The sequence below is a fragment of the Camelina sativa genome, chromosome 15, assembly GCF_000633955.1.
Source record: "Camelina sativa cultivar DH55 chromosome 15, Cs, whole genome shotgun sequence".
NCBI lineage: Eukaryota > Viridiplantae > Streptophyta > Magnoliopsida > Brassicales > Brassicaceae > Camelina > Camelina sativa.
The window spans coordinates 1037263-1063775 of record NC_025699.1 but is presented as its reverse complement, the minus strand read 5'-3'; the positions used below and the strand labels follow the sequence as shown (position 1 = coordinate 1063775).

General features: G+C 36.4%; 4 protein-coding genes and 1 pseudogene across 4 annotated transcripts; 1 reads left to right on the top strand and 4 right to left on the bottom strand.

The window, feature by feature from the left end:
- LOC104744477 lies at positions 123 to 6087 on the bottom strand. The gene is made up of 11 exons (XM_010465539.2): positions 5859 to 6087; positions 4605 to 5121; positions 4237 to 4414; positions 3892 to 4120; positions 3531 to 3670; positions 3071 to 3360; positions 2748 to 2960; positions 2151 to 2648; positions 1379 to 2041; positions 739 to 1281; positions 123 to 627 (listed from the first exon to the last, which is right to left on the bottom strand). The coding sequence occupies exons 2-11, from the start codon at positions 4875 to 4877 to the stop codon at positions 403 to 405; spliced, it is 3252 nt and encodes a 1083-aa protein (XP_010463841.1). The 5' UTR covers positions 4878 to 5121; positions 5859 to 6087; the 3' UTR covers positions 123 to 402.
- On the bottom strand, positions 7186 to 11228 carry LOC104744476 (5-methyltetrahydropteroyltriglutamate--homocysteine methyltransferase 2-like). Its single transcript, XM_010465538.2, has 11 exons — positions 11123 to 11228; positions 10237 to 10604; positions 10045 to 10132; positions 9821 to 9948; positions 9316 to 9707; positions 9049 to 9212; positions 8880 to 8960; positions 8630 to 8796; positions 8430 to 8535; positions 7895 to 8347; positions 7186 to 7819 (listed from the first exon to the last, which is right to left on the bottom strand). Exons 2-11 carry the CDS (start codon positions 10584 to 10586, stop codon positions 7451 to 7453), a joined length of 2298 nt encoding a protein of 765 aa, XP_010463840.1. The 5' UTR covers positions 10587 to 10604; positions 11123 to 11228; the 3' UTR covers positions 7186 to 7450.
- LOC104744475 (uncharacterized protein At3g03773) lies at positions 13775 to 16073 on the bottom strand. The gene is made up of 6 exons (XM_010465537.2): positions 15925 to 16073; positions 15263 to 15443; positions 14909 to 15065; positions 14601 to 14629; positions 14468 to 14510; positions 13775 to 14211 (listed from the first exon to the last, which is right to left on the bottom strand). The coding sequence occupies exons 1-6, from the start codon at positions 15927 to 15929 to the stop codon at positions 14177 to 14179; spliced, it is 450 nt and encodes a 149-aa protein (XP_010463839.1). The 5' UTR covers positions 15930 to 16073; the 3' UTR covers positions 13775 to 14176.
- On the top strand, positions 19300 to 22478 carry LOC104744474 (annotated as a pseudogene).
- Positions 22830 to 24124, bottom strand: LOC104744473 (LOB domain-containing protein 20-like). The gene is made up of 2 exons (XM_010465533.2): positions 23620 to 24124; positions 22830 to 23338 (listed from the first exon to the last, which is right to left on the bottom strand). Exons 1-2 carry the CDS (start codon positions 24043 to 24045, stop codon positions 22931 to 22933), a joined length of 834 nt encoding a protein of 277 aa, XP_010463835.1. The 5' UTR covers positions 24046 to 24124; the 3' UTR covers positions 22830 to 22930.

Here is a 26513-nt window from a genome sequence, read left to right as displayed (position 1 = left end):
TCACGGTTGTTGACAGAAATTACTAATCAAACTCTTTATTTTGGGACAGCATCTTTACAAGGGAGAATCAAACCAAAGAGTCAGTACCCGCTTTGTTGCTACTACACAAGGACACCCTAATATTGAAAGAATGATCTAAGCTTGTTTTATTATCACGAAATGTACATCTAAAATGGTTTGTGAGAAGACTAAAAAGCTTCATGTACACCAGTGATGTACATAAACATTTGCACTACTTTGGCAGCTACTACCAAAGACTAACAAATTGAAAGAAAAAAAAAAAAAGAGTTTAAGAGGACACCCCATGTACAGTGGAGAGACATCATACAATTACTACTACAACAGTTTTTGAGTTTTGAGAATGAGAGCTCTTGAAAACTTAATGCCTCATTCACTCAATCATCAAGGCTGGTTTCTGACTATCTTCACGCTGCTGTAGAAGCGGCGAAGATCCTTCATGGCTTTTTCTTCGATCTGGATTGATCGTATGGGTGATGGAGCATCTATCTCTGGTTTGAACCATCGATTAGTTCCAGGCGAATCTGATGGAGATCCTTGCCCGGTTGTGACAGTGAAGCCTGATGTTTTTGTCTTTGGACTGTGGGACAGAGACTGTTGCTTCTTCACCTGCATTAGACAAGACAGAGACACCACCGAGAGAAGATGAGCACTCAAACACAAACTGTGTGATGCAACAAGACAATCTTGTCTGTTTCTTCAAACAGAGGAACAGCTTACCTCCTGCATCTGGATATCTCTGAGAGAAGGTCGAGACAGGTTACGAGGAGTTTCAGAGGAAACCCAAGGAGGAGTCCCTTTTTCCATATCAGCTTGCTGCAAACTTTTAGCTGATTCCACTGGAATTGGCTTAGTAGTCAAGAAAGAACTCAGTAATATCTTTCCTTCGGTTTTACCAGAAGAATCATCGCCTGATTGGTTTTTAGTTGTCTTAACAGGTTCACGAGGCCGAGTCTTGCTTTGTTCGTCTTGAATATCCCGGAGGGAAGATAAGCCTTTAGGAGTCTTAGCTCCACCCCACACAGGACCTTCTAACTTAGGCTTTGGTGGAGGAGTAACAACAGGTTTAGGGATATCATCAAGAGCACCAGTTAAGAACATGGAAAGCCCACCCTTTCTGTTCTTCTTCTTGTTTGCTGCCGTTCCAAGTTTCTTGCTTCTCGGCGAATCTGGTGGATTATCTTTCTTCTGAGAGAGTGAGACAAAGTCTGATTCCTTGGGGAACCCACTAATCACTGTCATATCCAACATGATTTTGCCATCCTAGTAGAATAAGTACAACACCAAAATAATTTAACTGATGATGTAGATGGATCCTTAAAACCGTAATTGATATGATCAAACCGGTACTGAAACTAACCTTTGGCTTGATAGCTTCAGAGATTTCCTCATCTTCTTTACCCTGCATTGTGTCTATTTCCACTTTGACTTCACCAACATCAGGGAATGTCTCAACCTGTACAAACCTCTGTTTTCCTTTTTTCTTCTTTTTTCCCTTCTTGTTGGCTTTTCCATCTAGTGGCAAAGCTGTTGATGATTTTGCCTCTGGAGACTCTTCAACAGGAATACCAAGTTCTACCAGTGAACTTTCGATATCTAGTTTCTTTTGAAGTTTTGCTATCTGCTGACCATCAAGAAGTTGTCCCCTTGATTGTTTTGCTTCAAGGATCTCAATTTGTTGCAACTTTTTCCTCAAAGCTCGGACTTCTTTGGAATTGCGTTGAGCCAACTCATCTTCTGGTTGCAAGAATGAATCCATTCGAGTACTTCCCTCAGCAATACTGGAAAAGTGTTTCACATGGTTGTCACGAGTTCTTAGAATGTCGCTCTCACTTTCCTCCTCTTCACTATCTATAACAACAGGAAATGTGGCTGTTGGTGTTGGAAGTGGTCGGGAGCTCCATGTTTCAGATGATCTGTCATCCAATAATTTCTCGAGATTGGCAAGAACATCAGGTGATGTATTTGCAATTGATTGGGGAGAAACCGTCAAAATAAAGTCAAGGTTTCGAATCACAATGTCCTGCAGGAAGAACACAAACGTGTATGGTAATCACCAGCGAGGACAAAATAAGAGAACACAGAACATAAACCTGTAGTGTGCAATCATCATAAAGGAAGGTTAGCATTACCTCACAGTACTTCTTAAGGTCCTCTGCTCCAAGCGAATCTGCAATTTCAAGCAGTTGAATAGCATTTCGTGGCTCTACAATACACTCCGCTGCCACCTTCTCGCATAAACTTTTCAAACTAGGTACTGTCCTCTCCTTAGGAGTATCGTGTTGCACGGATTTTAACACATTCACAGAGTCAACATCATCAAACATAAAACCCTCATCAAGTTCTTCATCTTCTTCTTCCCTACTTTCATCCGCTTGCAGAGCCTGAGACTTCTTAAGCACAGTAGGAGCATAGGCAGGATGATACAGAGAACCCACAACCAGAAGATGTGTTTCACCAACAGCAACTGTTGTTGCCCTTTTCAAGTTGTGGAGGCGAGAAAGAGACGGTGGCATATCTTTACCATTTTTCCCATCCCACATATAAACTTCACCTGTGCTAGTAACAGCAGATGCCCAGTATTTACCCGCTGAAATGCTCACAACTGTTTTACCGTGCAGCGAATGCAACTGCAAGAACCAGAATTAAACATATTTTGATTGTTACTATGCAAGTCTTATTGAGTTATCTACATTTTTTTAAGATAACAAGAGAAGGTTGAATCCAACCTGTTGACATCTATGATTGGAGTCGGAGGAAACCCAATAAAACAATGCACCATCTTCTGCTAGAGCCAAGCTGTGTACCATTCCCGCAGCTATTGCAGTCAATCGAAGAGGTCTCCTACGATGAAAATTTAACAGTGTGCTCCCAGCTTTCTTTAAATTCCGGGAAATAATAACACGTCTTGGAGTCACCAGCCGATGACCCCAGGTGTACACCTGGTCACAGAAGAAAGAAAGAATACTAAAGAAAAATAAATTTTCCACACGCTCATACATTCTTTAAACTTTACACATTGACATACTTAACATGTCGTAAGAAACTTTACCTCTCCATCGTCTCGCAACACTAGAGTGTGATATTTTGAAGATGCAACAGCCGTGAAAACTTTTCCTTTCAAGTGATCAACCAATCGGGGAGAATAGTTTGATGCTGAGTTGGAGGTTCCATAACCAAGCTGACCTTCCTTGTTGCATCCCCAAGTGAAAACTTCACCGCACTCAGAAACTACGGCAGTATGTTTGTTTGCTGCAGAAACAGCTACAATCTTTGCCTTCAATGAAGTAACTTTGCGGGGTGTTGCCTGAGTATCCACAGAGGTATAACCAAGCTGACCCTCTACAAGAGCATCACAAAAAACATCAGACTCTAGGATGAAAGACCACGAGGTGACCAAAATAGATTGGACATAAATCCATCAAATTCAGATTAACTAAGAAACTAAAACTTGAGTATTATAGAGCACTAGAGATCCATTCACTGGAAAATAGGAAGCCGATTGAGTGTACCTCTATTGGAACCCCATGTGTATACATTCCCGCCTTCCGTAGCAATAACAGTGTGGTGCTTAGCTGCCGCAACTGCCTTTACACGGCGTGATCCTAAACCGGATATAACCTGGCGGGGAGTAATAACTGCAGCTTGACCACTGAGATAGTAAACCAGAAAGATCAATTATAGTCTTCTAAGCGTACATAGAATCATAGCTTGCTAGAGTAAAACAAATTTTGAAACAATAGTAACGCCAGAGGCAAGTGGAAATCTTCATATAAACGCAACAAATAACACCATGAAAATTTTGTAGGAATGAAAGCAAATAAACTCCTCCTCATACCACCATATCAGAGTAATAACAACAACAATACATACCTGTGAATGTCAAATTCAGGATGTCCAAGGCGGCCACCCCTTCCAAACCCCCACGTGTATACTTCTCCATGAGAACTAATGGCAACACTATGGAACTTTGCAGCAGAGACCACCTTAATTAAACAACCATGCAGTGAATCAACTCTGCCGGGTAGCTTCTGAACATGTTGATTGCCAGTTCCAAGTTGGTAGTTTGCACCATTTCCCCAGCTGAAAACCTCTGTAGCCACTGAAAAAAAAAAAAAGCAAATGAAAACAACATTTCAGCTTCTCAAAAGTAGTGTTTGAAAGAATGACGAGAAGAATCATGTTTTCCTAGGTCAAGGTTGAGAAAAGATTAGTTACCCGAACTCTGTTGCTCGCCAATAACCTGAGCCACTGGACCTGAGACCAAGTCAACCGGTGTTCGCAGTTTTATGTCTTCCAGAGTAAAAGAAGCACCTGAGTCAATTAGTACGCTAGCTACCGCGAGATGACCAAAATGCAAAGCTCTGTGAAGACTACTCCAACCAGATTCTCCATCCTGAAATGAACATTGTACAATATAGGGCAAACTCAATTTTCTAAGCATTATGAATACAATAATTGCAACAAACATAGACACAGAACCCAAATAACTTACTGAAAAGAGACGTAAAATAGGTAGGATTCCGTATAAAGAAGAAACAAATACTTAGATATATAAAGACACAAAAAGAGGAAAGGTCACAAACCCTAGCATCTGGATCAGCGCCAGCTGCAAGCAGCCTCCTAACAATAGGAATGTGGTTTCTCCAAATGGCAATATGCAGAGGAGTCAGACCATAGACATTCCTTAAATTAATATTGCCACCGCTCTTCCTCAGCGTGGTCAGTGCTGAATCCACATCAACCAATGACCCTTCTCGTATAGCAAACCACAAATCTTTCCTAGACCCTGAAAGTGAGCTTTTACGGGAAGTTTGCAAGTTCATCTTCTGGACTTGAGGAGAGACGGACAGTTCCATATTTCTAGACGGCAAGAATTCCCACTAAAACCTTGTTCGCCAAAAATGTTGTGACTACTAGACCAAATACCTCCAAAGAGTAAGACACAGTTTCTGATATTTTCTGGCCTTCTATGGAGTTCAATGCCATAAAACTAATGCTAAAGCTGATTTGTCATCTTGAAAATGAGTCGAACAAATCACTCAGGGGGGGTTGGTGTACTCAAATCTTCACAATCACTTCATTAGAGAAGCAGAAAAACTCCTGTCCATAAAAGCAAAGTTATAAAGGATTAATAAATATTCATATATAGCTTCGGTGAGAAATCTAGACAACAAAGAATAAACAAGTAAACCAGAGTAATGGCCTTTTCTACAAAAAAAAGGATGCATCTAGAGACTAATACTTGCAGCAACCACAAAGCAAAGAATCTCATGAAGTGTCACTCAAACAGAACTGAGGAGATGTAACACCAAGAAGTACATAAGATTACACCTTTAAGATCTCGATAAGCAAATTTTGTTAAGCAACATACATACATACATTTTAGTAAAAAATCAGTCCACGAATGGTGACTGACTCAATAATACCAAATCCGGGGAAAAAAGATCACACCTTAAACACGCAAACTTAGATCTCTTTGTTAAACAGAGACAAAACGAGGTGAAAACAATAATCTCCAGAAAGCACACACACACACATATCGAGAAATGGCAAACAGATATACAACTCGATCACCAAGACAACAATGAGTAGCAGAATTCAATCGAGAAAAGTTCCAAAATTCATAACAAAACACGAAAGAAAATACAGAAATCACGGCCATTTTACCGTTTTTGGAAGCACCCATCACTCAAAAATCAAGACTTTAATTATTAAAATAAAATAAAATTGGCCTCTCATCTTTAATCACACACCACCAATCAAAAGAGAAGTAAACAAAACCGTTGTCTATGATATTAAAAACTGACATTGAGTTTTAAAATAATCAGAGATGTTACCTGAAATTGAACTCCGATGAGATGTAACAACAGAGAGACCGGTTTAAAGACAGATATATATGTGAAATCAAATAGAGAGAGAAGAGAGGATAAATGAAAAGAGCACAATGGAATCTTCTATGAAGAAAAATTCAGAAACGAATCAAAACAGGGAATATACCCTCTCCTTCTCCCATATGAAACAGAGGCCGTGTGAAAAGAGTTTCTGAATGAGCGAGAGAGAGAGAGAAACGGGGAGAGAGAGAGAGATCTCCGACCCGAAGGGGTAAATCTGTAATTAGATAGAAATTAAAGAAAATGACTATAAAGTCCTTTAATTTGTGACGTGCTAAAGACTCGGAGAAGAAGAGATGAAGTCCATCTCTCATCTCTCATCACACGGCCCACACCTAACTACAGAGATGAGAAGGTCCCTTTTGATGACACGTGACGACATGTGCGACACGTCAGACGCAGACAAAGTCATACACACAGTCATGTCTGAAAACTGAGAGAATGAGATTAACTTCTCTCTCTCTCAACCTCTTTTTTTAAAAGTCTTTAGAAAAAAAAATTAAACCCTTTTTAATAGCCTTTCAATATTTTAAATTTTAAATTAAACAGGGTTGCCACTTTTTCAAACCAATTTTTATTTATGTTAAATGGAGGGATAAAATGGTAAAAGATAATCATAGGAGGATGGCTAAATCAAAGGCCTAACGTGACGCGTCAGCTCTTGTGACATAAATCTGATGACGTGGACACATGTTATTGGATATCATGCCAGCCAATGTCCACGTCACTGTCCTTCTCTGTGACTGTAAGAGAGAGAATGAGTAGAAGAACCCGCGAACCGAAAGAGAAGGTCTCCAACTTTTTTTAAAAAGTGTTCCCTGAAATTGTAGTTCTATACTTCTATATACAGTACTAGTCTAAGATTATGATTAATCCAAATCATCCACAATTTAAAAATTTATAAATTTCACATAATGAAATACACTAATTTGAAAATAAATGATTACACCATGCAGAAATAAATGCTTATCAAAAAACATGTACATTTCATGATGAAATACACTTTTAGTCTTTTACCTTTACTTCTCTGATACACCACGTCAAGTGATCTTTATATGCACGAATCGGACTTACATTAAGGTTCAAAACTCTGTGTACTTTTTCATGTTATCAAATCAATCGTATCGTACTACTACTACTGCTGAAAGATCTTTATACCACATATACTGTTTTCCGCAAATTCTTTAATTTTACATTACTTGTGGATTGATATTTTAAGTTTTTGCCCTTTCTGGGAGGGATTTGTATAAAGAAATAACAATCCTCATTCTCATTCAAGGGACCAAAGAAGCATATTTCATAAAAGATAAAACAAAAATACATAATAACATTGCAGCAAATGAAAAATATGAGATTGATAGCCATAACATAAACCCTCTTCAACTAAAGAGAGAGGCCCCATTTTCTCAAAACCTAATTTTCTCTAAGAAATTTTTTCTCGTAAGAAAAGTTATTGAAACCCGAACAAACACAAACCCATGTAGATTTATAAATACAAACATAAGATCCCGGATATTGAAGTAACATCTTCAAGCTCTTCACTTGGCACTAGAGAGCTGCGAGCGGATAAGCTTGGCAGCATCAACCACGGCTTTAAGTGCTGGTTTGACCTCAGTGTACTTCCTTGTCTTCAGACCACAGTCAGGGTTTACCCACAAGATGTTCTGCTCAAGAACCGCAAGCATTTTGTTTATCCTGTCTGCAATCTCCTCTGTTGATGGTATTCTTGGAGAGTGAATGTCGTAAACACCTGGACCGATTCCTGCACCGTACTTCACTCCTTCACGGAACACAGAGAGAAGCTTCTCGTCTGAACGCGAGTTCTCAATGGTGATGACATCAGCGTCCATGTCGATGATGGAGTGGATGATATCGTTGAAGTTTGAGTAACACATGTGAGTGTGGATCTGAAACAGAAACACAAACCCCATTAGAAGTTCGTTTCATCAGTATTTTAGATTCTAAGTGTATAGTGTTGTTACCTGAGTGCTGTCTTGGACGCCACAGTTTGTGATTCTGAAAGAGTGAACCGCCCAGTCTAAGTAGAAAGAGTGTTCGGCTTTCCTAAGAGGCAATCCTTCTCTGAGTGCGGCTTCATCGATCTGAATGACTCCAATACCGCCCTTCTCTAGGTCTTCCACTTCGTCTTTGATGGCCAAAGCAATCTGGTAACAGGTTTCGTGCCTGGGCTGGTCGTTTCTGACAAAAGACCAGTTGAGAATTGTGACTGGACCTGTAAGCATTCCCTTCATTGGACGTTTGGTCATGCTCTGAGCTGTTGAGGACCAGAAGACTGTCATTGGCTTGGGGCGGCTCACGTCACCGTAGATAACCGGTGGCTTCACACAGCGAGATCCATAGGATTGCACCCACCCGTTTGCTGTGAATGCGAAACCTGACAGCTGCTCTCCAAAGTACTCAACCATGTCGTTTCTCTACAATGTTGTTAAAGCATGACTCGAGTCAGAAACAGAACAGTAGTTAGTTTCAGTGTTTAGTTGTTGGCAAGAAACTCACCTCAGGCTCTCCGTGGACAAGAACATCAATGTCAAGTTCCTCTTGGATGTCAACAACTTTCTTGATCTCTTCCTTGATGGCCTTGACGTAATCCTCCTCAGAGATTCTAGTTGAAGAGAGATCAAAGTGGAATTCTAGTTAGCATCACAATCAACTTACTTAAATGATCAATGCAGAAAGGTTGTAATTAAGAGACTAACTTCTTCGCCTTGTATTCACGGCGAACTCTCCTGAGTTCCACGGTCTGTGGGAAGGATCCAATGGTTGTGGTTGGGAGGATTGGAAGGTTGAGCTTCTTCTGCTGAGCATCTAGCCTTGCACTAACTTCAGTTGTACGGCGGTGGTCAGATCCCTTCAAAGCAGCAGCCTGAGATACCAGAAATTACAAATCATCATTACAGAGAAACCCATCATGTGTGTAGAGCTTGAGTTTGAAAGCAAGAAACTTACAGCCTTCTGGACAGACTCATTGGTGACTCTTGGGGAAGATCTCCTCGAAGACAAAGCATCGGCGTTGGCAGTGAAGAAACTCTGAAAGGGAGAAAGATTTAGAGAGCATGAGTGTTTTTCAAATAAATGGTTCACTAAGGGAAACATGCTTGTTAGATCTTTGCAATACCTCATTTGTCTGACCAGCCAAAGCCTTGGCCAATGCGTCAACTTCAACAACCTTCTGAGCAGCAAAAGCTAGCCACGACTTGATTTCGTCATCGAGCTTAGTCTCGTTAATAAGGTCAACGGCAGTGTGGAGAAGAGAGCAAGAGGTTGAGACCACAAGCTTGTCTGCAACAATACACAAATAACATAACCAAACGAGTTTAACAAATAAACACTTCTCACTGAGTCATCCACACGAAGAGATGGAAATAAGACAAGTGATTCATACCTTTACCAACAACACCCTCAAGTGACTGCAAGGTGATAAGAGAGGCAGCAAGGTCATTGGCCCAGATGTTCCTTCCGTCAACAACACCAGCAAAGAGATACTTTCCCTCGGGGAAACCAGCCTTGATCAAGTCGATGGTCTTGGTGCCACGAACCAAATCAAATCCAAAAGCAGTCACACCCTTCAAGGAAGTAAGGGTCTTGTATGCTTCAGCAGGGATATCAGCGAAGTAGGTCTCCACAAGAACATTCAGACCAGAGAGAGTTGATTCGAGCTCTGCATAGGCACCGCTAAAAGCCTCGAGTTTGTGACCCTCGAGATCCATGACAAAAAGAGGCTCATCAAACTGAATCCAGGATGCACCAGCTGCCTTAAGCTCAGCAATGACTTCCCTAAATACAGATTAATCATTACAGAGGTATGTCAGAAATAAGTTACATAGCATCAAACAGAACAGTTGAGTATTACAGGTAACAAAGAAAAAGTTCAAAGAGTAATCTCTTACTTGTAGACAGGGAGAATTTTGGGGAGAAGGGAGAGAAGATCAAATGACTTGTCAACACCCTTAGCAAGCTTAGAAAGAAGCAAGTAAGACACAGGGCCAACAAGTACAGGGACGGTATCAACACCAAGCTGCATTAACAACACCACATTATCATATTAGAACTTTCAATAGTAGACCAAAAAAACAAGCCTATGTTCAAATGGGAATATAAAGTGAGTACGTACAGCCTTGGCCTCCTTGTACTCATTCACAGCCTTGTGAGATGCGTAAGAAAACTTGACGTCAGGGCCCAACTCTGGGACGATGTAATGGCTGCATCAAACAAAAACAGAAATAAAAGTACACGTTTAACCACACAACTCACAAAACCCAATAACAAGAACACCAAAGATAAAAGATGAGTAGAAGAAACTCACTAGTTGGTGTCAAACCACTTGGTCATCTCCATAGCCGGAACAGAGGCATTTCCTCTAGCCATAGAGAAGAACACATCAAGCCCGATCTCACCACTGGTGTATCCATATCTAGGTGGAACAGCACCTAACATGGCGGTGGTGTCAAGAACCTGGTCATAGTGAGAAAAGGTGTTGCTTGGGATATACTTAATCCCAGCAGCAGACATCTGTTTCCAGATATCAGACCTAAGATCAGCGGACACCTTCTGCAAATCATCGGCACTGCTCTTGCCATCCCAGAAAGACTCCAATGCAAACTTGAGCTCTCTCTTAGGTCCCATACGAGGATATCCAACAATGTGGGAAGCCATTTTTGATTCTTTTTTTTACTACAATAAAACCACAAACCAAAACCGAAATCAGTTCATTAGATCAAAAGCATAATGTTGTACTTGTTGTCCTCATAAAAAGCCACTTCACCATTCAATCATTGCCAAAAAAAAAAAACAAAAAGGTAAAAACTTTTGCAGCTTTTTGTCGGAGAGATGCTCTATATAATATAAGCCTATACTTGAAAACAGAGTGTAAAGATCAAACGAAACAGAGATACTCAAAACAGAGATCTAACGCAGAAGAAACCAAAGATGATTAAAAAAAAAGATCGCAGTGAGATCGTAACACAGATATGGAGAGACCAGATCTAGGAATCTGATCATGTAGGGTTCATAGAAAAAAAAACAGACTCACCGAATTAGATCTAAGTATGAAAACAGAGGATGATGAAACGGGAATACAAAAAAAAATTGAATTGAGAGGAAAGGGGGAAGAGACGGAAAGCTAAATAAGAGAGTGGGAAAGGGAGAGAGAAGAATAGTCATGCGGAAGCCATGGAAACTCGGAAGCGTACCTTAAGGAGAGATATTGAGAGAGGAGAGAGCGACGATGGAGAGTGTTCTGGGTTGTTGTTTAGAGTTTTATTTATAGCAAATCAACTACTACGCTTCGTTCATTCCTTTCTCTCTCACTCTCGCGTGGTGGCGGAATAAATGATATTATATAGGAGTAGTATTTTCATGTGTAGTATTTATGCAGCACGTTTTTTTAACTCTGGGTTTAATTTTTTAGCCTTTTAAATTTAAGGATATGGTCAATCTTGTACAACTTTTTGTAATTTATATTAGACATTTATAACGATGGTTTAGATTAAAAAAACAAATATTGATGATAGTATGATAATTACTGCCTTAGTGGTTTAGTTTTATAGTATTTTTATTTGTCACTGGTTAGTTAAAAATATTTTAACAATTCTTTACTAGGGTTGATTAAAGGGTTTTGTTGTGTATTAATTAATTTAATTGAAGAGGGGGTGGTGGGTTTTAAATTACGGAACTAATAAAACGTGAAATGTGGGAGGAGAGTTGGTGTGTTTGTGAGTAATGAGTATACTATACATACAAATACTGAAATACATACATGTAGGAGGAGGTAGCGGGATTGGTGGGTGGAGCCCATCAGCGGTTTGGTGAGAGAGATTCACTATTTTAGTTTCATTTTTTTCTACTGAACGGCGACGTCTTAAGACTTGAGAGTCAGAGTGCCCATCTGATGCCACATAAATTTGAGATTTTTGTTTGGTAAACTAAGTAGGTGAATGATTATGAGATCTACGTCTGTTGTTGTTGAGGATTTTTTATTTTTTTTTAATATGATCATTTTTTATTTTTGTTGTTGTGAATATATATGATTGTTTTTGTTGTTAGCAAATTGAAGAGAATATATTATGATCATTTTTATTTTATTATATAGATCAACAATCAATCGATTGGATGTTATTTACATTAATTAAAAGTATATTAATTTAGTATTTTTTTTTTTCTCTTTAATTTGATAAACACATTCACAACAACAAAAGTTTGCTAACCATGTAAGAAAATCAAAAATCAAATAATAATATATAAAATACAAAAGTTTGGATGCGGAAAAATATAAAAATGATATGCTTAACATTTTTATTTTCTTATAGATCAACAATCAATCAATTAGCTGTTATTTACATTAGTTACAAAATATATTAATTTAGTATTTTTTCCTTTTCAAGTTGATTAACGCATTCACAACAACAAAAGTTTGCTAATCATGTAAGAAAATAAAAAAAACAATTAATAATATATAAAATACAAAAGTTTGGATGTGGAGGAATATATTTTATGTCGTTATACTAAAAAATAATAGAAATACTAAAAAAATAAAAACACTGACCTCGCAATAGTAAAGTTATTAAAACTATCAAAGGATATGTTGATATCATGGAGGCTTTAATACCAACAACTCATGCGTCTGTGCAACCTGTTTTAGACTGGCAAGGATAAACTGATTAGTTGCAGGAGACAAAATATAACCATTGTGGATATAAGCAATCACGGTTTTTGCAAGTAATCTAATATCTACCAAGTCAAAAGTTAATATTTTGCACAAGATTTCCGGAAAACTAATGTGAACCGTGTATCTCAACTTCATATAGCATAGTAAACTAAATGAGTAAGGAATTTGAATGACTAATACAAATATTCTATGTTTTGAATACACAACTGACTTGTTTACCTCACTTGTAATTTATTTTTTCCTCATTATCATCGCTAAAAACATTAATTTAATATTGAATTTCTATTAAACTTGTAAGAATAAACATCAAATGAACAAACACGTTAGCTATAATTATCTTCTCTTTTTTTCCCACAATTATCTTTTATGTTATAAAGCAAAAATCACTTGAGCAATTAAACTGTGACATGTCATTAATTGCAATTTTTATATAAAAACAACAATTCAATATTTTTTTCCAAAAAAACACATTTAAAAAAATCAATTACAAGATTGATAAAACTAACTTCAGTTTGCATGGCAACTTAACAAAATATAATATATTTTCGGTGCAAAATAAATAAATTTGTTAAAATCTATAACAAAGAGAAATCTTCAACCTTAACTCTCAAGATTGTACTCCCACAGTCCCACTAATATAAGTAAAGCTTAATTCTCACGATTTATCACGTATTTCTCAAAAAAAAAAAAAAAAAACAGCTCCTTCTGATTCATTAATTTTCTTGATATTCAATATATTGTTCACTAATGTATTTTCTATAGATGTGTTAATCTTTTGAGTACGACGTATGTATGTATGTATTATATATAGGTGCATGGTTCAAAGGGTTTGAAGTTTCTTTTAGATGATTGTCATTCGAGGATCCAATTCATATTAACCTTTTCGAGTTTTTCTTTTTATAGTTTAAAATATATGTTTGGATCTTTGTTAGTATTGGATACTGATAACTCAAATTAAGAATTAAGTTTTTTTGAATCACAAATTTAATATAAAAACTATGTCCGTGGACTACCTTGAAAAGAACTCCCGCTTCTGGCTTATCAACTTTGCTATATAATTACGGGTAACATAAAAGTAACTTTGAAACATGCGAATTAGTGTAAAGCTATGTTGTTGTTTTTTCATTTTGAAATATAATCCATAAAATCAAGCACAAAGATTAACATTAGCAAGAGCTAAAAAAAATGAAACTGAATCTTTTTTAAGAAGACATAGTGTGATTAAATGGGTATTAGAAAGTAGAAACCAAATCATACCCTTACATACTTACTAGTTCCTACTCTTGGTAGAGTTCACATACCGAACCCTAACTGGACCAAACCTCGAAAGTGGATCCGATGTGAACCAAAAAAAAAAGAAGCCAAATTAAGTCAGAGAAACTCGTAAACTATATCAGAGACAACTAATGCTGATTCCTTTGAGATATCTAATCAGAGAGGTAAGCTACATAAACCGTATGAACTATTGTTCGGTTTAGTCGGGTACAAAGCAAACTGGATCATCCTAAGCTTCAGTTCATCGTCTTTTACCTTATCTTCAGCTTCCAGTTGGTTTGGTTGGTTGTTGTTGCCGTAAAGCTTAATTTCTTCTTGCCTTTTCCAGATCAGGAAGATCTGACCAAATATAATGTTTTTTCGTCAAATCAGTACTAACAAAAGGGTCCAGACAAAATATTTAGAAGTGAACAAGTTCGGAACAACTAAGTTCAGATTGATACTTGGTATTATCAAAAACTGAATCACAGAATAACGCCACTAACACTACGGACTTGAGCACAATATTCTATCAATCTTCACTTAGTCTCTATCTATAATTTTTGAAATGCTATATATCATTGCGTTAAGAAGATCAAAGAATGTTGAAACTTACAGAGCAATCCATCATCATCACTGCTTTCATCTTGATCAACAAACTATGGAAATAAAGAGGGAAACTAATCAAACAGGGTGGCTTTTACTAAAATGCAGTGGAAAGAAGTAAGCAATTATGAGAAAACACTCACTGCACTCTCATCATCAGAAGCGGTTTCAGCTGAAACAGAAGAAAACAATACAGTCTATCGTTAGAAACAACTTATGATGAAAGAAATCAGAGTATTTATGATTTTCCTACGCCTTTTCAAACGAGATTAGATGACATATGTCATATGCAAAGAACAATAGATATGGCAGGTTGGGTGAGTGTACATCCAAAAAAAGGTGAAATCCTAGTCCTTGGAAGGTAAACAGAAGAAGATTTTGGATTATCCCCTAGAGACTTGAACTGAAAAGAGAACTTAGGCTTGCAACATAAGTTTTTTTTACGACTTACAGTTGACCTCCTCATCCTCATCGCACCATTTATTCCAATCGACTTTGATGTAAGGTGCGGGTTTCTCTTCTGATTTCAGCAGTCGTGTCCACCAGCTTTTCTCTTCTTTTTGAATTGAAAATATGATGTTCCTTAGCCCTACATTCTTTCGATATTCCTGCATCATACATATACATAGCATGGGACATTTGTTAAAAGAAGTATGTGGGGATAGTTTAAGAAAAGATTCAAATGTGTCTTGTTAAAGACTAGCTGAATTTATCGATTTATAGATGTAATGATAACTTTACAATTGATACTTTACAGTTGCTTGCTACTAGTTCTTATCATTGAAAGGAAGAAATGGCAACTTACTGGCAAAATCTTCCCATATAACTCCAAGCTGAATTCAAAGCGCTCCCCTAGGGCACCAAGAGCAGAGAAACTGAATAGACCCTGAGGTTCACACTTGACTGAAAGGTCTTTTGCATCAGGTAAGGCAACGGTTAGGTAAACCTTATCAGAACGCTGAGCCCAAAGAACCTCCGGGTTACGACTGCACACAAGGTAATACAAAACAGTTACATGATATTGCCTTACTCTACTCAGAGGTCTTTTTGTGCAACATACCACCCCAATCACACAACCAAAAGTGAAGATTACGACTAACTTATTACATCATATGATGAAATTTTCTAGCACAGGGTAGAGATTTTCAATATTGAACTTCACAAGTAAAACAAAAGTCAATTGCTTTCATATATTCTAAGCATTATCCAAAAAAGTTCTAAGATCTGTGCAAACAACTCTCTAATCATCTCAAAGAAGACCACTTCCTATAACTAATGAAAAACCCTTTTGTAAATTAACTTAAAGGTAAGGGCTTTTCTATAGTCTAGTTAGAGAAAATGTAACGCAGGGGTCAAACTTAGATCATACATCAAACGAAACCTATTTGTGGATTAGCAAACATACACCAAAGGATACTGATAATTTCTTGAGTAAATCCCAAAAAACCCTAGAAATCGAGCAGATACCTCATGTTTTAAGCCAAGTGTAAATTTTGGATAGACAACGGCGCCGGAAGTGTGAACGGTGGACGGAGTATGGATGAAACGGCGATCGATTTGAAGAGGAAAAATAAAAAGTTGGAAACTTGAAACGATCGTCTTAGGGGTTTCTGGAGTGAAGAAGGTAAAGAAGTAAAATTTACATTTGGCCCCAATAGTTTTAGAGTATTTCATATAGACCCTTAAGTTCACGAATTTATTCAAAAACGATAAAAACTCTTGAAAATATCCCAATTTGGCCACAATTAGAGATTTGGAATGCCTCAAAAAGAAAAGATATGACAACCTTAAAAGTAATTTTGGAGAGAATGTTTTTGGTGGACTTTTGATTCAGGTCCTTGTCATGCTAAACGTGATGCATGCGTCACTCTTGCTTGTTTTAGATTGGGAAATCTCTTTTAAAATTGCAATGACTAGTACTACATATTTGTTAATTACTTTCTCTTGTGGTGATGGATTATATAACTCTCTTATAACTATGGAGTATAAAAAAATTAACAATTGTTTTAGATCAGTTAGAATTTCAAAGGTGTGACTGTGATAGGCTGCTAGGGGCTTCATCAGTTCTATAGTTTATATGTGTCCTTCATATTGAGGGACAAGCTTTTGGCTAGTACTTATAGGGTAAGATTCTTGAGTGGACATGATAGAGAGATAAAGGTAAAAACTACATTTACCCCTAGCTACTCTAGTTCATATATATAGACCCTTGAAACTTATTGAGAAATCACGAATTTATATAAACAAGAAAAAAACTCTTACAAACACTGCGCATAACAAGTGATTTCATATCCCCCATTTGGCATTTTGCAATAATAATTTAAGCTACAAGTAAAAGAAGAGCAGAAAGGACACATACAGATGAATGAAATGAAAGATGCAACATGTGTCATAGTTTGTTTACAGATCATAGATCAATGATGACACATGCTAATATGCTATTTTGCAACACTTGCACACAAAAACGTGATATATATTTATGAGTTTTTTTTTTTTTCTCAAGTTCTAATATTGTACGTAAGTCACTTTGCATTAAGAGTAAAGTGACAACAGATAAGCAAAATAAATAATTGCTACGGGATAATTTGTTTTTCTGGATTGTGATTGTTCGAATTACATATATTTTGATATTCTCAATGTGTCCTAAAATCAATTTGTTTGAGGATGCGGTTAACTTTTAGCAGATTGATCACTTCACAATTACGACTCACCTAACAAAAGAACAATGAATCTAATGCTGAACAAACCATCTTTTATTACACTACCACTAGGCGAAAATGACACACACACGAACCTATAACGTACGTCTTAATTAATGTAATATAAGTATATATCAGGTTATTAACTTATTATATTTCATTTTCTACAAATCATTTGAATTCTATGTGAAATATATTCTGTATGTGAATATATATATACTGTATGTGATAAAGCAGAACATTTAAATTAGATGAATAGTATTAATTAGAACATTATTTCCTAGATATAAACTCATATTCCCTCCGTTCTAATTTAGTTGTCGTTCTAGGATTTCATTTTTGTTTCATATTAGTTGTCGTTTTAGATTTTCAATGCAGATGTTTGATGAATATTCCAATCTTATCCCTGCTGCTTTAAAGTTTCAACCAATAAAAAAATTATAAAATATATTAATGAAAGGCAAAACATAAAATTTAATATTTTCCTTAATTTGTGTGCAAAAACCTTAATCGACAGTTAAATTAGAACGGAGAGAGTATTAATTACTCCACTTTCCCAATAAAATTTGATACAGTACTAAGATATACTAATTATAGTAATAGCTGATAGTTATCAAATTTCTTTTCTTCTACCAAATTAAAGATCAATATTTATTTTATTAAGAATCAAAATTGAAACAACCACAATTCTATTTCGTAAACTCTAAAGTTGGCCGGTCGATTGTAAGCTGCACCAGCAATTTTTATTTTTATTTAAACCATGAATCATGCTTATTGAATACGACATTGACTATTGAGACATGTAACCAATAGAAACAAAAAAAGAAACTAGCCAAAGAATGAACCTCACAAAATGAAGAAGCCATAAGAAAATTTGAATTTGTACATTATTCGAATACGATGCACAGAAAAATCTAACCGAAAATATCTATATATAAAAACTAGGTGGACTAAAATCTCACAGAATTTTGTTGTCTTATGTTTGTAAGTATTTGCTTTACTTGTGTTTCTTATACCTCCAATTATAAATCATAAAAAACTACAAGATATGTAGAATCTCTCTTGACACGTGTCGTGAGTAGCCAAGAGATTAAGACATCATGCTTAGTTTCGAATTCTAAAATATTGTAAGTTGTAAAATATAGTGTTTCCACAAAATGAAAATACATATACTGTATATGGGTTTAGTTTAAAAATTTGCATTCCTAGTTTATCAGATAGAAACAAACAACGATTAATGTAAATAACTAAACTAGCATGTTATTCTGTATCATATGTGAGCTAATTTGTTGTATTATTGTTTTCTTCAAATTTGTTAAGGGAAGAGAAGACTGGAACCCACATGTGTCACTTTAAAAGTCTGATGTGACCTTTCTGATGGAGATGCCATCGTGCGAAAAAGATTACATTACAGTGTGTGCGCCACAACTTTCACTTTCTTTTTATTTTCCGGTTTGGTTTTTAACTCACTTTAAGCTTAATGTTGATATAAATCCTTTGTAGTTGTTGTACTTTTTTATGTTTAGTTTGATTTCTTTGTTTCCAATTATATCTTCATGATGAAAAATTCAAAACAAAATTAGAATTACAATATTTTAGCTACTCGGTTTGTTTACTTAGTCTTGCTTCTTGTTTAACCCCATTGATATTCATATGAGAAACATTACAAAATATATCACAATTTAGTTAAAATAATAAACACTTGTTTGCCTCGACTCGTATAGTAGACCATACCCCTAAGGAATATTATCTCTTATCTTTACTTTTCATCTTATTTTTTTGGGTCATTTTTACTTTTTTCTTGGCCACAGCTTTGGCTCGAGTGGGTTTCTCTTTGGTCCCTATTTTTTCGAAAGCGATAATATAATATGAACATATTTAATGCTGAGGTTTTCCATTTTTTTTTTGGACGTTATGCTGAGAAATTTAATTTAAAATTTGTGTACTGTATGAAATAGTGACAGTACCAAAACAAATAAAAAAGATCGGAAAAAATTGTCGGCCAAACCCTTTTAAAAAAATAATATCGTAATAATGCATGTGAACACTTTCAAGATTATTATTATTGAACAAAAATTCTATTTCTATTTTGTTTCTTTCTTTTTAAAAAAAAAAAATATATATTAAAAAAAAAAAAAAGAATTGATCGTTGTCTTTCCCCTCGTGATAGAGAGGAGGACCAAACTCTCTGTCGTTAGCCACTGACAGTTTACTAAATCGTATGGTTGCTAAAATGTTTTTACATTGATTTTGCTGAAACTTTTGTTTCTTGTCTTTTAAATATTTTGTTGGGTTAATATTGTTTCCTGAGTATCCTCTGTTTTTATCCTTATAAACTATAATAATCACTCGTGAAGGAATCTTGAATGTATTTTATAAAAAGCTCCTTAAGGAATTTTCAAGATTTTCTTGGGAATTTTTCATACTTTCTTCTTTAACATCAAGTTGTTACCTTTTTTCTTATAATAAAATCAATATTCGTATCACAGTTCCTTGATAAGTTTGCAGAGGTATTTCTTCATCTCAAAGTAAACGATTTGTTTCTCATTTCTCATTTTCTTTTTCTCTGATGATGAAACTACTTTTTCGTTTTCCAGGAAAATAAAAATTTTAAAATCTCTTCTGTGTTCAAAAGTCATCTTCTCTTCTTGCAAGGTGTCTTAAAGAGGAGATTCTGTAACCCCAGGTGGTGAGTTCGTCCTGTTTTTCTGGAATTCCACATGCAAAAATGTTTTTTTCTTTTTTCTAATCACTTAATAAATTACCTCTTCACTTCTGTTTAATGCATTAACTAGAAAACACTTAAAAAAGATCAGATCTTGTGAGTGGACACTGTTCTGAATTCTTGAATTTAATGTCTCTCTCTTTGCAGGTTTTCATGATGCTGATGTTTACTACTTAAGTAATTGTGTGTGTTTTTTTGGCTATGGAGAAAGTCTTCTGTGGCATACCATTACTGCTTCTGGTTCTGCTTTTAGCTTCTATTGATGGCTCTACACAGCTTCAGTCATCTCAATCTCAAACCCTCTTGAGGCTGCAACAGCTTCTCTACTATCCCAAAGTGTTAAGCAGCTGGAACAACTTTACTGATTTCTGCAATTCTGAGCCTAGCCCTTCGCTAACCGTTGTGTGTTACGAAGATAGTGTAACGCAGCTTCACATTATAGGAGACAACGGGACTCATATGTTACCAAAGGGTTTCTCAATAAACTCTTTTGTTACTACTCTTGTTAAGCTCCCTGATGTTAAAGTTCTCACGTTTGTCTCCCTCGGCTTATGGGGTTGGTTACCTCAGAAAATCAACCGTTTGTCCTCATTGGAGATTTTCAATGTGAGTTCTAATTTCCTCTTTGGACCAATCCCTCATCAGCTCTCGTCTCTTGCTAGTCTTCAGACGCTTATACTCGATGAGAATATGTTCTCTGGTGAGTTACCAGATTGGATTGGTTCTTTGCCGAGTTTAGCTGTGTTGAGCTTGAGGAAGAACGTGTTTAATGGCTCACTGCCTTCTTCACTGAGTGGCTTGTCAGGTCTTAGAGTTCTTGCTTTAGCTAATAACCGCTTTAATGGAGATTTACCTGATTTAAGCCATTTGACAAACCTTCAAGTGCTTGATCTTGAAGGAAACTCTTTTGGACCGTTGTTTCCTCGGTTAAGTAACAAGTTGGTTACTCTTGTACTCAGCAAGAACAAGTTTAGATCTGCAGTTTCAGCTCAAGAAGTTAGCTCTTTGTATCAGCTTCAACATTTGGATCTTTCCTTCAATACATTCGTCGGTCCATTACCAACTTCTTTGATGTCTCTTCCTGCCATAACTTACTTAAACATCTCACACAACAAACTCACCGGGAGGCTTTCAGCTAATCTTTCTTGCAACTCACAGCTGTTGGTTGTTGATATGTCATCAAATCTTCTTACTGGAAGTTTGCCTACTTGCCTTAAACCGAGTTCCGGCGCTAGCAGAGATGTTGTCTATGCAGGCAACTGTTTGGCTACCACGAGTGAAGATCAACGTCCAGTTTCATTTTGTAGCAATGAAGCTCTTGCTGTTGGAATCCTACCGCAGAGGAGGAACAAAGTTTCCAAAGTGGGTATTGCTTTAGGCGTAACCGCAAGCATTCTAGGGGTTATTCTCCTCGCCGGTGCCTTATTTGTGGTTCTTAAGAGATTAAAGGCTAAAAGAACAGTGACGAAAGCTTCTCCAAGATTGATCAGAGAGAATGCTTCAATGGGGTACACATCAAAACTACTATCAGATGCAAGTAAGAGAACTTGTCACACATTTTACATAGAATTTGATTTTTATTGATTACTTATGTTGTGTGCTACAACACTTTGAAGGGTATATATCTCAAACAATGAAGCTAGGAGGGCTCGGTCTTCCAGCTTACAGGACATTCTCACTGGAGGAACTCGAGTATGCGACAAATAACTTTGAATCCTCTGCTTTTATGGGTGAAGGTTCTCAAGGACAGGTAAGGCAATGAAGCTATAATAAGCTTTCTTTTGCTTCCATGTTTTGTAGTACAGTTGAATAAAACAATATCTATCATTATTTCCAGATTTATAGAGGGAGGTTGAAAGATGGATCCTTTGTGGCAATTAGATGTTTGAAAATGAAGAAAAGTTGCAGCACCCAAAACTTGATGCATCACATTGAGCTCATCGCAAAACTGAGGCACCGTCACTTGGTTAGTGTGCTCGGACACTGCTTCGAGTGCTACTTGGATGATTCAGCGTAGGAGCATGGTTGATCCAACGGTCCATAGAGCTTGCTCAGACCAATCACTGAAGACAATGATGGAGATATGTGTAAGGTCTCTCCTTAAAGACCCTTCAGAACGTCCTTCCATTGAAGATGTCCTGTGGAATCTTCAGTTTGCTTCTCAAGTTCAAGAAGGTTGGCTACAAAACAGCAATCCTCCCAGCATCCGCGGCTCGCCTTCTCCAGCTCCAGCTGCTTCCACTCTTCCTCCTCCTTCTCGTCTACACCTAACAACACTCGAATCTCCTCGAGATTCAGGTAATTTGGAAATCATTGTCTCACTGCCTTTTATGATCAGACATTGATTTTAGAAGTTTTATTGGTCTGAGACTTTATATGTGGGTGTAAATTGCAGGATGTGAAGAACATGAGAGGTAGAGAGACAAGAGTTTTTGTTTGGTCTCCGTTGTGTTGTTAACACTACCCTTTTGGAATCATAACCTTTTTAATTGTAATTTTATGTTGTTGTTGTTGTTGTTTATTGTCTTTTTTTTATTTGTTGAAAACGATCAAAACAGTTAATAATAGTTAGAATTCATGACGATCATCATGACTCATTGGTACATGAAAGAGTATCGTCTCCCCTGCCACAATTCATAGTACAGGTCCTTTGCAATTCATAATCTTTCTTGCGATAAAAAATTCCAATTTCTAATCTTTCTTTCAATAAAAAGTTCTTTGTGACGTTAGTTTCTTTCATGCAAAATAGTAAGATTTGGACATTTGGTCATGATGTAGAGAATAACCAAATCTGTGTTGTTTCTTCTTACATGAGAGTGGTCTTCTTTGCGATGACATTGGGAATGTTCAGCTCATACTAACATGTATTAACGCACGCATTGTAAAAATCTACCCCTATGATGATAATTAACTAGTAACTATCTCATTCAAATATCTCACGACATCTCTATGTTGAATACTACTAAATATTATTCTCTTCTCGTTCTTAACATTATTAAAAAAAAGAAGATATATCATATAAATTAAAGACGACTCTAGGTTAATATATTCATCTCCGGTGAAAACCCTCCGCCGGAAATATAACCTCCGAAGCAACCGCCGTAGATCCAACAGCCACCAAAAAATCAGCACCGCTCTCTTCCTCATCCTCATGATGCTGATCCCCTCTACTTTGCTGATTCAATGGCATTGGCGGCAACGAATGTTCTAAGTTAGTCGGAGCCATGACGTCATAGCTGACGGCTGCTGCCTCTGCCGCCACGGTGAAGCTGTTCATGGCGGCTCCGGCGAGTGTGGTGGAGGCGGAGGAGTTGTTGGAGTATTCTGGTTGTTGCATGACGACTAGTTGTTGTTGTTGTTGGTGATGAGTTTGTTGTTGCATAACGTTGGCCATTGCGACTCTACTGTTGATTAGTTGTGATTGCACCACCGATAGTTCCGCTTGTAGCGAGGCCACCTAATATATTTATGGTTACAAAAGTATTTTTATTTAATTCTTAGAGTCATAAAATAGCATAGGAAATAAATTTGCACTTAACAAAAGGTCTTAAAAATATTTCTTAAGAATTTAGAATTAAGTAAATGTATTTATAGGTTGGGGAATAACATAGATTTCTTTCAGTTTTTTTATTTTTACTTTTATATTATGTTTATCTAAAACTTTCTAGTCGATTTCAACCGTTACAAACTATACTGAAGAACAAAAGGCTAATCAAAAGAAAATGTAATTATTTTTACCTGTTGTTGGAGAGCAAGGATGGTTGAGACGCAGCCATAGACAGGATCAGAGAGTCGAGCCTGAGCTTCGTATGAGATCGTAACCACCGCGTCGTGGCGACGGTTCACCGGGATATGATGCAAGAATTTCGACACGTTGCTCGCTCCAAAAACTTTATGGACAGCCGCGAACCTAGCCGCTCCTTGGTCAGACCCGAAGTGTGGAGCGAATATGCATCCACTCACACACTTCCTTCTCAAGAACTTGCAAGCCCCACAAGGAGACGCCGTTCCTGTCCCCGTCGTCGTCGTCGCAGCCGCATTAATGGATCCTCCGCCGGAACTTAGTGATGACGTTGTCGGAGTTTGTTGTGACGACGTTCGTCTTCCGGCTAGTGATTTCCGGCGAGAATCTGAGGTGTTGTGGGGTCGCTGCTGATCAGCCATATCACCAATTAATTATTAGGTATAGGATGAGAGTTTCTTGAGAGATAAAAATGATGAAATCTCTATTTCTTTAGATTTATATGAGTGTGTGAATGTGTGGATATATATAAGTAAAAAGAAAAAGAAAAAACGGAGGAGGCCACGTTTGTTTCATGAAGGAGGTCGCGAGGTGAATGTGGTAATCTTTTTTTTTTTTTTTTTTTTTTTTTTTTTTNTCTTCATTTTCAATTTTTCTTTTTGGTATACAATTCATGACAATAGCTATATTGTCTTATACATAAATCTTGTTACGGGTATAAAATAATTAATAATGATTTAATTTCCAAAAAAAATTAAATTTGGTCAAAGATTTTCTACCCTTTATTTCATTTCCAAAACTGAATCTGGTCAATGAATTTTTTTTTNTTTTTTTTTTGGCTTTTTGCATTTAACAGCTTTAAAAGTTATAACTTTTCTTTTTCTTCACAATTCTACTTTAACTAATTAACCAATACTCATAAATCATACTAAAGCTGTAGAGTTATAATTAAATGAAAAAAAAAAATTAGTCAGATGCAAGAAAACTTGAGAAACCTTGTTGACTAAATTAAATATTGGAAATGAAGTCATTATTGCTTATATTATAGATGTACGTAACACCGTTTATAAGTGGGAAGAAGGAGCGTATACTGGATTAAGAAGATGTACTTAATTAGGTTTATACAGTATATCGTGTGTTGTTGATATTGTTGTTAGGTGCAAGAAACAGCGTATCAGTGGGAAGAAGGTTTGAGGCGCACGTGCAAAGAGAGTGTTTGATTAACTTAATCTAATATAAGTATTTCTTATACTTTATATCGTTAAATGTACATAATTAATTACATCTAATATAATTTAAATATATTAGTTATGGTTAGAAGAACCAGTAGTCCAACAAACTTATTGAAATGCGTACGGTACATTGCGTCTCAACCTATTAGCAATACATTAAATATTTTTAAGTTATAAATACTTTTTGCTTACAAAAGACGAACACTTGCAAACGTTTCCAAAAGGGGGAAACTTTCGGAGAACCCAAAATAGATTCATTTGGTATGGAAATTGAAAAACAAAGTAGAGACATAGGCCATTGACAACATATGAATTATGAAATACACGACTTCTTTTTTTGTTTTTTGAAAACTCAATCATACATCAGTTTGAAGGTTGTCTAGAACATAACCAAGAATTATTGGGCGTAGGCCCATATTGTTCACGAGTCGGGGATCATTAAGTTATCTTTTAGTCTTCTCTTCTTTGCATGGCATGTGGTATAACGAAAATTCACATTTAACTTTTCTTTATATGTATTGAAAGGAAGTTAAATCAGAACAAAGAAAGATAGCTAGTTTCGTTGTCTCAAAAGGTTAAACAAACGTACGATTACAATGATTAATAACAAATTAAATAGTATAGTATAGAAAAGTATCGTATTCGTAATATCGTATATATGGATATAGCTAAGATGAGTACATATATGTTATTGTCTGAGAGAGGAGAGGCACGAGAATCGTGTTGACCGTTTCGTGTGGAGTTCTTTGTAAGCTAACCAACCTTCATGTCTGCCGTGCTCCTTTTCTTCACAACATTCCTCCCTTCTCTTTTTTTCTTACTTTTTTTTTGTCATTTTTACAATAGTTTTTTTTTCTTCATGAAATTCAAATTATATTTCATTACTTATAATACCTTTTTTATTACTCAAATAAACATCATCTGCAGTGAACAAATAGAGTAACCACCTATGTTAATGTTCGTTCATACATAGTGGCATGCTAACTAGCGTTAAAAAAGTACTATATGCTAAAACTTAAAACTATATTATTGTTTGAACTTTGCTTAAATGTATGAAATCTTTAAGCTCAAATGGAAACCAAAAAAAGAAATATGGATTTTAGTGATAGATTTAAATGAGAGAAATATGTTTAGTGATAGATTTTTCGGAATCTAAAAATAGATTCTCAGTCATAGTTGGCACTTTTATTTTATTTTTCATGAATAAAAGCGCGTTCATAACTTTCCTAAAGCGACCGTTTTAGGGTATTGGGGTTTCTATAAATTATACGTATGCAAATACGTACGATGCTTAAGGTTTTCGAATTAAAAAAGAGTGTCCACGGAATCAAAGAAAATGGCGTCACTGAAAGCAGAGTAGGATAACTTGTGAAATGTGGAACTTTTGTATTATTCAGCTCAAAGGTTTACAATGCTGTGAGCAGCTTATTTATACAACTGTCGTATAGTGTATCCTAACAGATGTCAGAATCCGATTACACAATTTGAATCTAAGGCTGCAAATTGGTTAGACAGCTCGATTATATTGTTTTGTCTCTCTTGATTGCTTTATGGTTGCTTTAGTTGTACTGTCTGGACACGCGGCCACCGTCTTCTCTTTATTGTTCTTACCCTGAGACACGGCAATTACAGACGCAGCTTCCTCTCTCGTTTTGTCT